Below are 11,842 nucleotides of genomic sequence, written 5' to 3' on the forward strand. Positions count from 1 at the left end.
CTGCCAAACATTAGTGTGAATGAGCCCAAGTTGATTTATTTGTTAGTGTGGTGATGGGAGCAAACTGAGTTGGAATAAGCTGCGATGCATTCGGAAACCGTGTTTTATCAAATAAAGCGCAGCAGAGGCGCGTGTGACGTTGGGGTTTGCACGTTTGCGTAATTTAACTCCAGATGAGCTGCATCTCCCTTTTAACGAAAAAGGCCATTTGATGCGTAAAAAGCAAAAATAAAAAGGCGTCGAAATTAGAAAAAGGACCTAAATGCGGTGGTTAAAGGCGCGACGACAACTTTTTTCAATCTGACTGGATCATTAATTAGGCTGGGGATCTTCAGCCACGTATTTCGTCCCTCCTGAGGACAAATCGGAACCACTGCGGCTTGTCTGGTTAAACAAAGACTCCTCTAAAACATACTCGACTTAAACCTCTCCTCCTGAAGTTTATTCAAACATAACATGTTACCATACACACACACACACACGAGGACTTTGAATCACCTTGTTGTATACAGTTTAGGTTAATGAACGCACTTCTGCAGAGTCTTACATTATCGTACAAAAACACGTTGCACTCAAGTTATAAACATGCGGGTTTCAGCAAAGAGAATGTGAAGCATCTCAAAGTCACTGAACGGGAGTCGGACAGGCCGGTGGCGCCCTGCATAGGCTGGAAATGGAAAGCACACAGAAGCGGTATAAAATATGTACAAGATTTGCTAGATTTCTTCTTTTTCTTCCTCATTGAGTTTCGATGATGTGCTCGACACTTTATTATTATTATTATTTTTTTTTTTGCAAATCCTTATTTTGGTCGAGGAACCCCCAGCCAGTCTTTTAAAAGCAAACAAGCGCGCGAAAAGAGAAAAAAAAAATCCCATCGTCTCTGTCATGTCAGGCTTGTATATATATTTACATTTATATATGTACAATGCATCAAGGTAACACGTCTTCATCATTTAAAAAAAATCCAAAAGACCTGGACATTTAAATTGCTGTGCAAGTTCATTGGTAAACACACATAACCCGCATAATCCAGTTGAGTTGTGTTTGCTTTGCGCCATCCGCAGGTGGCCCCTCAGCTCTGACACCGGGTCCGTCCATCACACGCAGATTTCATTTTCATTTGATTTGTAAGATTCAGGCCCCGCTTTGGTCCCGTCAGCTGTTGTACTGACAGGCGTTCAGGCTGGAGCCGGGGCTCTGCAGGCCGCTGTATCCGAACGTTGGATGCTGTTTGGATTTGAGTCTGAGCGTGGCCAAGCTGGAGTTGCAAGTGTCCCGGTAAACGCTGTACGGAGAGCCGGGAGGCCCGTACGGACACGCGGACGACGACATGGCCGAGTTGATGCTGGAGGTGCCGATCCCATTCAGATTGCTGATGTTGTTGAGACCCGGGGTGGGCATGCCCGGCACGGCGGAGTGGCCCATCCCGGACGCCATGGTCATGGAGGAGATGGAGTTGGGCGCCGAGAACATGGACTGCGAGGTGAGGGGGCTCATGGAGTTGAAGAAGGTGAAGTTCTTGGTGGAGAGCGGCGCCGGGGCGAGGCCCTTGTTGGTCCAGTTGTTGTAGGTGTAGGCCGGGTACATGTCGTCGTAGGGCTGCATGAGGCCGCTGAATTGCGGTAGGTAGCTGTTCTTGCACAGGTCCATCTGCTGGTTCCGCTCCCGCTTCCTCCACTTGGCCCGGCGGTTTTTGAACCACACCTGGGTGGGAGACACAAGGTTACAGAGGACTTTAACGGCAGGGACATCTGGAGTATGAACGAGAGACAGAACACACTCCAGAAATATAAAATAGAAAAAATATTTTTAACAGAAAGTGTCAATTTTCCCGCGTGGGCTTGATTTGGGGGAATTTGTAATGAAGCAGTTTTGTCTTTCTGCTGGATTTGGTCCGGATTGTTATTTCCTACTAAAATCCATTGCCGCAGAGCGCTGGCTTTGGACTTAAACGTCAAGTTCATTAAGTAGCAGCAAATTGTTTAGTGTGAACAAACCTCGTAGGTGTCACAGTGCACTTCACTTTCAATTTTTTATTTTAGTTATTTATTTTATTTTTTTTTACACGAGAAGTTTTACATGAGCTGTATTGAGTGGAAGTATTGAGGAACACAATCAAATGGTGAACTTTTGTCCACAGTTAACACACTTTAAACAGTATTGAGCATTAAGAAATGTTTAATTAGAAACCTTTGTTAAACATTTAGCAATTTAATGTATTTACATTGGGAACTTGGTGGTGATCAAATTTAAATAATTCCGACAAAAATAAATCATTGAAAAAAAAAAAAACTATGGTGGCAGCCTTTCTATGTGTGCTAAGGATGTTGAACTATTTAATTTTTTTTGGGGGGGGGTTGGGGTATAATCTTAAAAAGACCCCTTTGAGAGGAATGGACGCTGCTTTGTCTTAGTATTTAGGTCAGACTTTCAAAATAAAACCAACAGGTTTACAGCAGGAGTCAAACTTGTCTGTAAAAGAATCAGAAACGTGCCTCTGGAAGTCCTCACGTCTTATCGAAGCCTGGCAAAATACCAGTGAGTCGGCTCTCTGCGACTCATTTTTAATTCATAGTAGAAACAGTTTACAAGTGGCCTCATCGGACGGGCCCTCGGGAGGCTATTTATAGGCGCACAGGGAACAGGGTGCTGCGGACAAATTGTCCACAAACTCATGAACGATGTGACAGAGCTGCGGAGGAAACACTCAGGCTGCGTGTCACGGCAACTGCCTCGGCTCCCGTGAGGCTTTTGTTTCCTGGAGCGAGCAAAAGAAAAAGGAAAATCTAGCTTTGGTTTTAAATGACATATTAAAAGGAGCCAAAAACTAATTAGAGTTAATGAAACGATGGTGTTTAAAAAAACAAAACATCAGCCAGTGTCCTTACAGCATCTGTCAGGCTTCATAACCATTCATAAGCAGAAAAGGGTCGAGTTCAAACACTTAAGAAAGTGTCAAAACATTTAACAGAACGTCCGGTATGGATCCGAAATGTGTCACACATTTTCTCCTTATTAAAAAAAAATGTTTAACAATGTTGTCTTTGTATTCATCTACCAAAAAAAAAAAAGCCTGCTCTGTTTGAAATTCATCCCCTTCCTTGGCTCCAGAAAAGACTCCACACTGAAGTTGTTCTGAGACTTTTTACGTTTTTCCCTTTTGCACTTTAAATAGCTGTGTGCATTTTTTGGATGCAACTTGAGACGCTGGATTTTGCAAGGGACGGGCCGCCAGACGCCAGTGGCTGTAAATGAAAACCAACTGTAATTGTTTAGTGTTTAACACGCGTTTCTTGCATACACACTATTTTTTTTTTTCCAGAGGAAAACAGCAGCCAGAATCCATAGGTGTGTGAAAACGGATTAGTGTTTACATCTTGTTTGGCGTCTTTGTGTCTCCTTAAAAAAAAAAAAAACAAATAAAAAGAACGTAAGATGGAAATAGTTTGAAGAAGGTTTGGTTCAAATATTTTTTTCCCAACTTGTTAAATGCACCGTCCTGCTGCTGAACCCCCCCCCCCCCCGAATAAATAGAACCACATGCTGTTTCTATTCATTACGCAGCTTCAGGTAGATTTGGCAACGTGAGCGACCTCCGCCAGAGGGAGAAATAATAATAATAATAATCCACTATTGGCTCCATCAGCAGCGCGGATACACCCTGAAACAGCACGCGTCATTTCCCGTAGGCCCAGACAGGTAGACGACTTGTATTCCTGCTCATCTTAACATAAAATGTTAACCTGAACTTGTATTTTAAAAAATGCGCCGTTTCTCCTGCTTGTGTCAGAAAATCCGCCCCGTGTTGAATTACATGTTTTGATAATTGACTTACGTTTTGGATGCACAGCAGCTAACAGTTGTACATGGCTGCAATTTGATCTGGGGAGGCTGACGTTTTTGGAAATGTCCCACTTTTTAGTTTTTAGGTCACTGAACTCCGTTAAAAGGTTGGATTTTGGCTTTTTCATTCAGTAAGAGCACAACACGGGATAAAGAAAGAAGGATTTTTTTTTGTCCTCGATAGGTTCTGGGTACATTTGCAATAAAATGTTTTAGTAATATTGTGAATTCAGCGGACCACACACACACACACACACACACACACACACACAGTAACTCTGATATTGAGTAGTTTCTGAATTTTCTTGGGTGCTGATTATTTTATCTCTTCTGTTCGGCCAGTATCATTTTATTTCTATTCATTTGAATTAACATTTCATTATTTAAATTTGCTTATTTGTAATTTTTCCTTCTTTCATTTAAGCAGGAAATTGCTCGAGAATTCTCCCTAACAATTATGTAATTTATTGGTCAAATCGTCTTTTACGCACGCATTACGCACGACCGGCGGTCTGCCTGCTGGCCCCTTACCCGGACTCTGGCCTCGGTCAGGTTGGTCCACACTGCGATCTCCTCCCTGGTGCTCATATCCGGGTAGCGGTTCCTCTGGAAGGTGGCTTCCAGCTCCTGCAGCTGCTGGCTGGTGAAGTGAGTCCGCTGCCGCCGCTGCTTCTTCTTCTTCGGGTCGTCGGCGTTCCCGTCATCGCTCCTGTGTTCAGTGCTCCTCTCCTTTTCTGTGGATAAGGAAATTGAGCGAAATTACTCCATTCTGAAACGTTAGCGTACTTTGAATAGCATGTAAACAAGGAACTCTTTTGCATCGATCAAGTCCGTATCTGCACCGTAACCGCTAAATGATTAAAGACTGGAAATAAGCGCAGCAACGTGCAAAAAAAGGGGTCAATAACCAAGCAGACCTGTCAGCAAGAAATAAGCACAGCCAAAACTATAAATAAATTATTTACAAAGTTCTCCATAAAAAAACAACTCCAAGGGGAGAAGTGACAAATTAAATCCAAATATTTACGAACACATCTGAGTTTTCTATCAATTCTGTCAAACACACTTTCTGCCTCGGTTTCCTGCCGAGGAGCTCTGCCCACTCTTATCTCTCATCTACTGGCTTGTATTCGTGTCCTAACAAGGATCGCCTCATTAAACTTAGGGTTGACCCCTAAGTTTAATGAGGCAACAGTTAATCACAAAAAGGAATAGTCACTTGACCGCTTGCCAAGACTTTAAGAACGTCTTTTCCAGCTGCAGTTGACCAGTGGTAACAGAGGGCATTTAAAATAAACGGACGTTCGCTCACTATTTGCTATTTATTAACGTGAATTAAGACAGAAGAGCTTTTTGTTTTTCTAAAAACATGGCAAAGTGAAGGAACAATAAGCTTCTCCAAGAATTGTTAGGACAGACCTTCTGGCTTTCAGTTTAGATTGGTGGATAGGCCCAATATTTATAGTTTGTTTTAATGCATTTATTGACAGCAGGCCAGGCTGTTCTGCACATTTTTCCCTGACAGACCTCAGGATCCTGCCAAGTGTTTGGTTCAGCCAGCGCAATAAACAAAAAAACGGGGTGTAACTGCACCACAACTGGACTATTTTCCCTATTTTGGAATATTGATGGACACTAAAGTGTAAAGCAGAAGATCAAACTGAAGTTTACTGCTGGGTGTTGATGTATGTGCGCGCATGTTGCACCGCAGCACACTGACATAAACAGTCGCTGCGGTGAGAATAAGCAAACGCTGGCACATAAAAGACAATTAAAACACTGTTCGTTTTCATGCATCGGCTACAGCCCTGAGGAAACGCGCTTATGGAGACGAACAACAAACAGTTATTGCACTCAGAAGAAGGAATCGAGTAGCTAAAAGCACTGTGTGTACCTGCCAACTCTGTGTCTGAAGACTCGCTGCTTGAGTTCTCTAACGTTTCTCGGCTGCTGGTTGAAGTTCTCGGTAAATGAAACGCGGGGGCCACGTCGCGGGGCGGCGGTGCTCTCACTGCCTCTGTGATTCTGTCCAAATTCATCCCACCTTGAAGAGAAGGATGCGTACAAAGAGGGAAGTGGGTGAATCCTTGGGTGCACACAGTTTCTCCTCAACGGCTACGCTACAAACAATCCACCCGCTGCCACACACACACCACGACATGAGAGGATACACCATGCAGGGAGAGATTCCGCAAGTTTTAGTTTTCCAGGAGGAGGGGGGGGGGGTCTTGGAGGAAACAAAATCACACAGTCTCCCTTTCCCTTTTTCTACAGCAGTGACAGCCCAGTGCGCCCTCCTTCTACCCGCTGCAGTGAAAAGCTTCTGCTGGCTGTGACCGAGAGGAAGCTCCGGCTCTCCAACTCCACACAGGAGACCCACCCATCTGCTACGTTTAACCTCCACAACGCGAGAGAGCCCCACCCACTAAGGCTGCGCGCTGCAAAAAAAAAAAATCCATCCAAACAAGATCATTATTCTGCGGTGGATCTAAAAGATGAAAAATGTGCCATCAGGCCAATTAATTAGACGTTTGTCTTTGGAGCAAGCAAACGTCTTCAATCACATTTAGGCGGAAGTGAAGAAATTGAATTAGCCATCTGAGCAAAACACACAACCCCTAACAAGTCTGGCACTTTAATCACTGGCTAATGTGAACATTTTTTGCAGCGTTCACTTGCTTTTTTTTTCCCTCTCTGGATGTCGGGAGCGCGCAATGCAAGGCTTTGCTCTTCGGGAATAAAATGGGCCTTTTTTTTTTCCATCCTTGCAGGCATGTTTGAAAAGTGTCCAGCGCAACGCAGCTGGGTGGGTGCGCTTATACACACACACACACTCCCACACCACGTATGTCTCGGATATGTACTGAGCTGAATAAACATTTGCCATCTGACACGGGCCTGCCCTGTGAAATGAAGATTGTTGTGCGTATGAATGGCACACACTGAACGTGTACGCGCACTATCAAGCGACAAGTGTCACACTATCAGCTCAGGCTGACAACTCCACAATCAGGACTAATGAAAGGCAGTGTATCAAAGCTCTGTATCACTACATGGACTGTTTCTGTAGCTGACAGCAGCAGCTCTTTCAGCGCAGCACGTTCCCCAAACAGCCTCCGGTTTATAACCAAACTTTCCTAAAAGCTGTTTTTAAACTCAAACAACGTTGCACTCTTATCTCACCGTCTCGCTGGTGTCCAACCACCGGTCACGAATTCCATCGCTAACATGATTTGACTTAATGGCCCGAACGTGCACCGCTGATGGTGACACCTTCGCCCTGAGTCCGTTGGTTTGGCGCTGAAGCAGAAATGGCAGCCGGCGGTGGCTCGCAGGCGCATCCCTGGATGTTTCTCAGTATGCGGAGACAAGTATGCGGACGATGTGGAATCTTAATTGAATCAAGCCCCGTGCGATACTTGTGACAAGTGAATGTGGGAAAAAAAATAAATAAATAAAATAAAAATTAAATCCGATGTTATGATCTGCATGGACTCTCCGCGCTGCTAAAGGGAAGTGCGGCCCTGCGTACAGCCACATACCTGAGCTTCAACCGGATGTTGACTTGCTGCTTCCACCCTTTGCTGCACTGCAGTCAAATCTGATTTAAAAATTTTAATATGCATATTGTCTCGTTTAAACTATTTGGGCCTGTTCTCCTATTTGACCTTTAAGCTCCCTGTGCTGTGATGTGCGCGTGTAGACGTCCTTCAGAATTCCCAATTTCAATCAGACAATTTCCTATTGTCAATACCAAATCGAGGATTTTGTTGAATATACCATTTCTCTTTCAGCCCAAACACAACCCTCAATGGTCTGCGCAATTAAGCACAAACATAAAAACCTGACTTGTTTCACAGATATATTTTCTTGGTTGATCACAGGCCAATATCTTTCTCTCTGTTGCGCTGTGAGACCATTTGTCCAACTGTTTCGCAGTATTTCGGCCGGTATCTGCGCCCATGCGTCAGGTGACCGCAGCAGCAGCTCGGACCATCACCATCTGACACTCGGCACTGCCACCGGCGCCAGTCTCCAAGCATTTTGGGCCTTTTTGTATGACAGTGACTTTTGACATGAGATCCCCGTCCGACTGGAAAACTCCCCCCTGAGGCCCTTTTCAAAAGCCAGTTGTGCAAATTCTCAACTGATCACGTGCCCCTTTCCCATTTAGATTCGTCCCGCCTCTGTCTGCACTGAGCCTGTTCTAAAGAAACACTTTTAATAGAAGTAGCAGAATTTTCAGAAATGAAACTGACCATTAGACATATATTATTTTTAAAGCAGATTCCTTCTCCAGCACGCGTCATGCTCCGCTGAGCGCACTCAAAGCCAGACTCTCACATGCAGACTACCGGAGTACTTTTGGGCACAAAAGCCTGCGGCTCCTACCTGGTTACTCACTTCCTGAGATGCAACCAAGTGCGTAAAAAAGCGGATTAGGGGGTATTTGGTGCAAAAAACACACACACACACACACAAACAACAACCCGAGAACGAACGGACGAGCAGCAGATGATGCATTTTGTAACAAGTGACCTCCAAGACCTTGTTTCCCGTAGTGTCATCAGATGGTTCTTACTATGCAGATTGTAAAGGCTGAATGGCCGCTGCGTGTTAGTTAGTTGGGGAGGTCAGTGGGTGCAACGACGGGAAATGCGTTCAGCTGTGAGCACGAGCAGAAGTGGAGCTGTATCACTGGCTACAGAAAACGACTTGAACCTTTATCATAAATGTCTGGGAAATAGGACAATTTTCAGGGACACAGATTGGACGCTGTTGTTCAATTAATCGTTTAATTAATACTACAACAGCGTAAGTGCAGCAGATAAGCGTCGCAGTAAGATCACACTGACCCTTTAAGTTCCCACAGGAATATTATGGGATTTACAGCAGATGGAGATTTTCCATGGAGGCGCTGCTGTGATTCTACCTTCCTCTGTCCTCCAGCAGATCTCACAGCCTGGATGGTTGGGGTAAATCTAAATAGCCAACCTCGTCATCCGGCATCTCTGCCTGCGTCCCGCTCCACTTTTGCTCTACTCTGCTCTGCTCTTTAGGGCACTTTACTGTGATGGATGATTTAAAAAGCCTTTTCATCCGGCAGCACAGGTTAAAGGCCAGTGACAGTGCAAACACTCCTATTTTTCCCCTCCGAGAAGTGAAAATAAGCTCGACGAACGCCGTTAATTACACACCAAGCGCCCACAAAAATGCAGCCTCGGTGTATTTTTCTTAACTGTAATGCAAGCGAGCAAAGTATAGCTGACCACAGGGGCCAAACAACAAAGCATATAGAAAATTAAAGCCGGTGAGCAGACGCAGAGGCAGGGCAGCAGGGGAGATGTAACTGGACTCTGCGCGTAACTGGAGAAGGACAGAGCTGATTATTGCTGTGGTGATGCTTTCCCTGCTTCGTCCAAGGTCTGTTTAACCTGGAGCCTGACAACCAACAAAGACACAGGGTGCAGCTCTTTAAAAAAAAAAAAAAAAGCTGTCACAAGATAAATCAGTGAAAATGCCAGAAATGGTCGAAGTTCTTTAGGAATTTCGTTTAAAACGCTCCTGTTTAAAACGCCCTGCGGTTTTAAAGAAAATTAAGAGGCTGGTAACTTGTGTAAAGGTGGAATTATTATCTCTGAGTTCAGAAAATGCACTTTAAAAAAAAAAAAAGATCGGCGCCTTCTTCAGACAGCTTGTATTTAAATGAAGTTTTAGTGTTGCGTTTTTCAGCACCTGAGCCTCAGGCTGAAGCCGTTTTATATTGAGAAATGTTTGTTTTCTGGATTCTTTACAACCAGTCTGTCATTTGCATGGCTGGAATTTAAATGTCTGAAACCCTGGATATTTTATCAAGTGTTGCCCTCTGCCATTTTCTGCTTTCTGTTCTGATTAAATCCAGAACAAACGCTTTTTCTACCCTGATCTAATCTCCGCACTGAAGAGACTTTTGTTACTTTGTGTTTCTCCATTTTTGAAAGGCAAACACGTTACCAGGAAATGATCAGAAACCAGACACATGAATCAAAGCAGACTGGCTGCAAGTCAACTGCAGGTTACATTGTTGAAAACTTTGTTGCGCTCTGCTTCCATTTGCATCTCAGTATCTGATATTTTTGCAGATGCCCTGCGATTTAATGCGCCCACGTATAGAACACACACTGGGCCTGAAAGCAGACCCCTGCAAACACACACACACACACAACCCCTTGTGCCATTTACCAAGTTTTGCCTTGGCTCCAAACCGAGACAACAGCAGCCTTTTTGTTTTTCAGAAATGTCCATCATTTTCGCAGCGGACCATAACACACTTTAATTCCATCCAAGCCAATTAAACAGTTTCAGTGAGCAGAGAACAAGTTGTACCTGAGTCCCCACAAGAAATAACATTCTTCGACAGATTCAGTTCCATTCCAGTTGCCTGAAAAACAAACAGAAAGTTGCATCAGGAAAAGTTGCCCGGCTTGTCAGATACTTTCAAAATAATCCAAATGCATTTAGTTTCCTCTTAAAATAAATTGTTAGAATTAATGTCCAATTATGCTTTGGCACAGGACTAATTCATGTTTGGCATCACTTTTATTTTACCGTTATTAAAATGGATAAATCTGTTGACTGTGTATCGACATGGAGGGGGGAGAGAAATTATTAGCACATATTTAATACAAATTAAAGACTATGAGAGCAACATTAAATGAAACACTAAAAATAAACCCAATTACGGAGCAAACTCGCATTAAAATATTACAAACCATTTGCTAAAAATAGATTTAACTATTTGCTGTTAATTCTCTGAAAGTCGCAGCACAGAAATTCATGGTATTTTAGGCACCAAGTGACATGAGCAATATCTAAGACATTATTTAAAATGTTTTTACCTTTTACTATGATAACACGCAAACACGCGCACGCACACACACACACTCGCGCCCCTGTCATCCACAGGAACCCATTTGCTGTTTTTATGTCTTCAGGGAATCTTCACTAACGTTTTTTTTTTTCTTGTTTTTTTTTCCGCGCCTCACCGCGCGCCCACATCTGCACTTTTGTGCGTTTCATTTGGTTCATTTTAAACGTCAGTAGGCTTGAAATAATCCAGCACACTACAGGGTACATCTGGCTGACAGTGATGCTCAGACACTGATTCTATTTATGCTCCTAACTTTCCTGTCTACAGGCGATGTCGACGTTTAATTCAAGAAATGCGTAAATCCGCTCAATCCGTCCACTTACTGCTCGGCTTCTCTGTGGTCATCACACAGTCCCTGACCCTCACTAGCTGACAGCGTGCAGGAGATCCTGGAGCATCGACTCTTAATCGTCGCCATCTTTTTTGAAATGTATTTTTAGAAGAAAACGGGCACCCATCTTTGCAGCATTTGAAGCATAAATCAGCCAATGGCGAGACGCCAAACGACCCTCTGACCAGTTCCCACAGCACAGATCCCCTGACCCCAAAAACACGGTGCATGTGTTTTACTCACCAGTTGGTTCCCAGCAGGGGCAGATGACAGGAAATAAAAAGGAATAAAGCCTCAGAGTTTCCCCATGCAAGTGTTAAGTAAATCCACTGTGTGCGTCGGCTGCGCGAATACGCTGCGTCCGCGGTACTCAACGCTTTGGTTGCGTCTCTGCGGCACAGCCTTGGGTTTTCTTCGCCAGCGCTTTGCTGCACGCCTCGCTATGACGTCACAGCACCGCAACAACCCCCCCCCCCCCTCGCCCCCTCCGCTCCCACCACAACCACCTCTTTGTCACCCATCTTCTGCACATCCTCTTCTCAATCACCATCTCAGTCATTTAAAAAAAAAAAACCAAACCCTCATTGAATTCCCCATCTTAATCATCATTATCTTCCTCGTCTGACGTCACCCAGCGTTTTTCTCTTCTCATCTTTATCCCAAAATGTCCCCTCAATTCGTTTCCCAACATCTTAACTTTTTTCATCCCTATTTCTCCGTAAATGTACAACATTTAAAAACTAAAAAATTAAAAT

The 11,842-nt window shown here is 44.1% G+C and overlaps 1 protein-coding gene across 3 annotated transcripts; it reads right to left on the bottom strand.

The window, feature by feature from the left end:
* Window positions 1-415: 415 nt before the first annotated feature.
* pitx1 (paired-like homeodomain 1) lies at window positions 416-11,484 on the bottom strand. 3 transcript variants are annotated; one of them, XM_067492311.1, is made up of 5 exons: window positions 11,331-11,484; window positions 10,213-10,267; window positions 5,741-5,890; window positions 4,378-4,580; window positions 416-1,707 (listed from the first exon to the last, which is right to left on the bottom strand). In XM_067492311.1, the coding sequence occupies exons 2-5, from the start codon at window positions 10,256-10,258 to the stop codon at window positions 1,159-1,161; spliced, it is 948 nt and encodes a 315-aa protein (XP_067348412.1). In that variant the 5' UTR covers window positions 10,259-10,267; window positions 11,331-11,484; the 3' UTR covers window positions 416-1,158. The 3 variants fall into 3 exon arrangements, with proteins under 3 accessions (XP_067348412.1, XP_067348415.1, XP_067348414.1); XM_067492314.1 differs by lacking the exon at window positions 5,741-5,890; XM_067492313.1 differs by lacking the exons at window positions 10,213-10,267; window positions 11,331-11,484 and adding an exon at window positions 6,000-6,212.
* Between the last annotated feature and the right edge of the window lie 358 nt (window positions 11,485-11,842).

This window comes from Channa argus, chromosome 22 (genome assembly GCF_033026475.1).
Source record: "Channa argus isolate prfri chromosome 22, Channa argus male v1.0, whole genome shotgun sequence".
NCBI classification, from domain to species: Eukaryota; Metazoa; Chordata; class Actinopteri; order Anabantiformes; family Channidae; genus Channa; species Channa argus.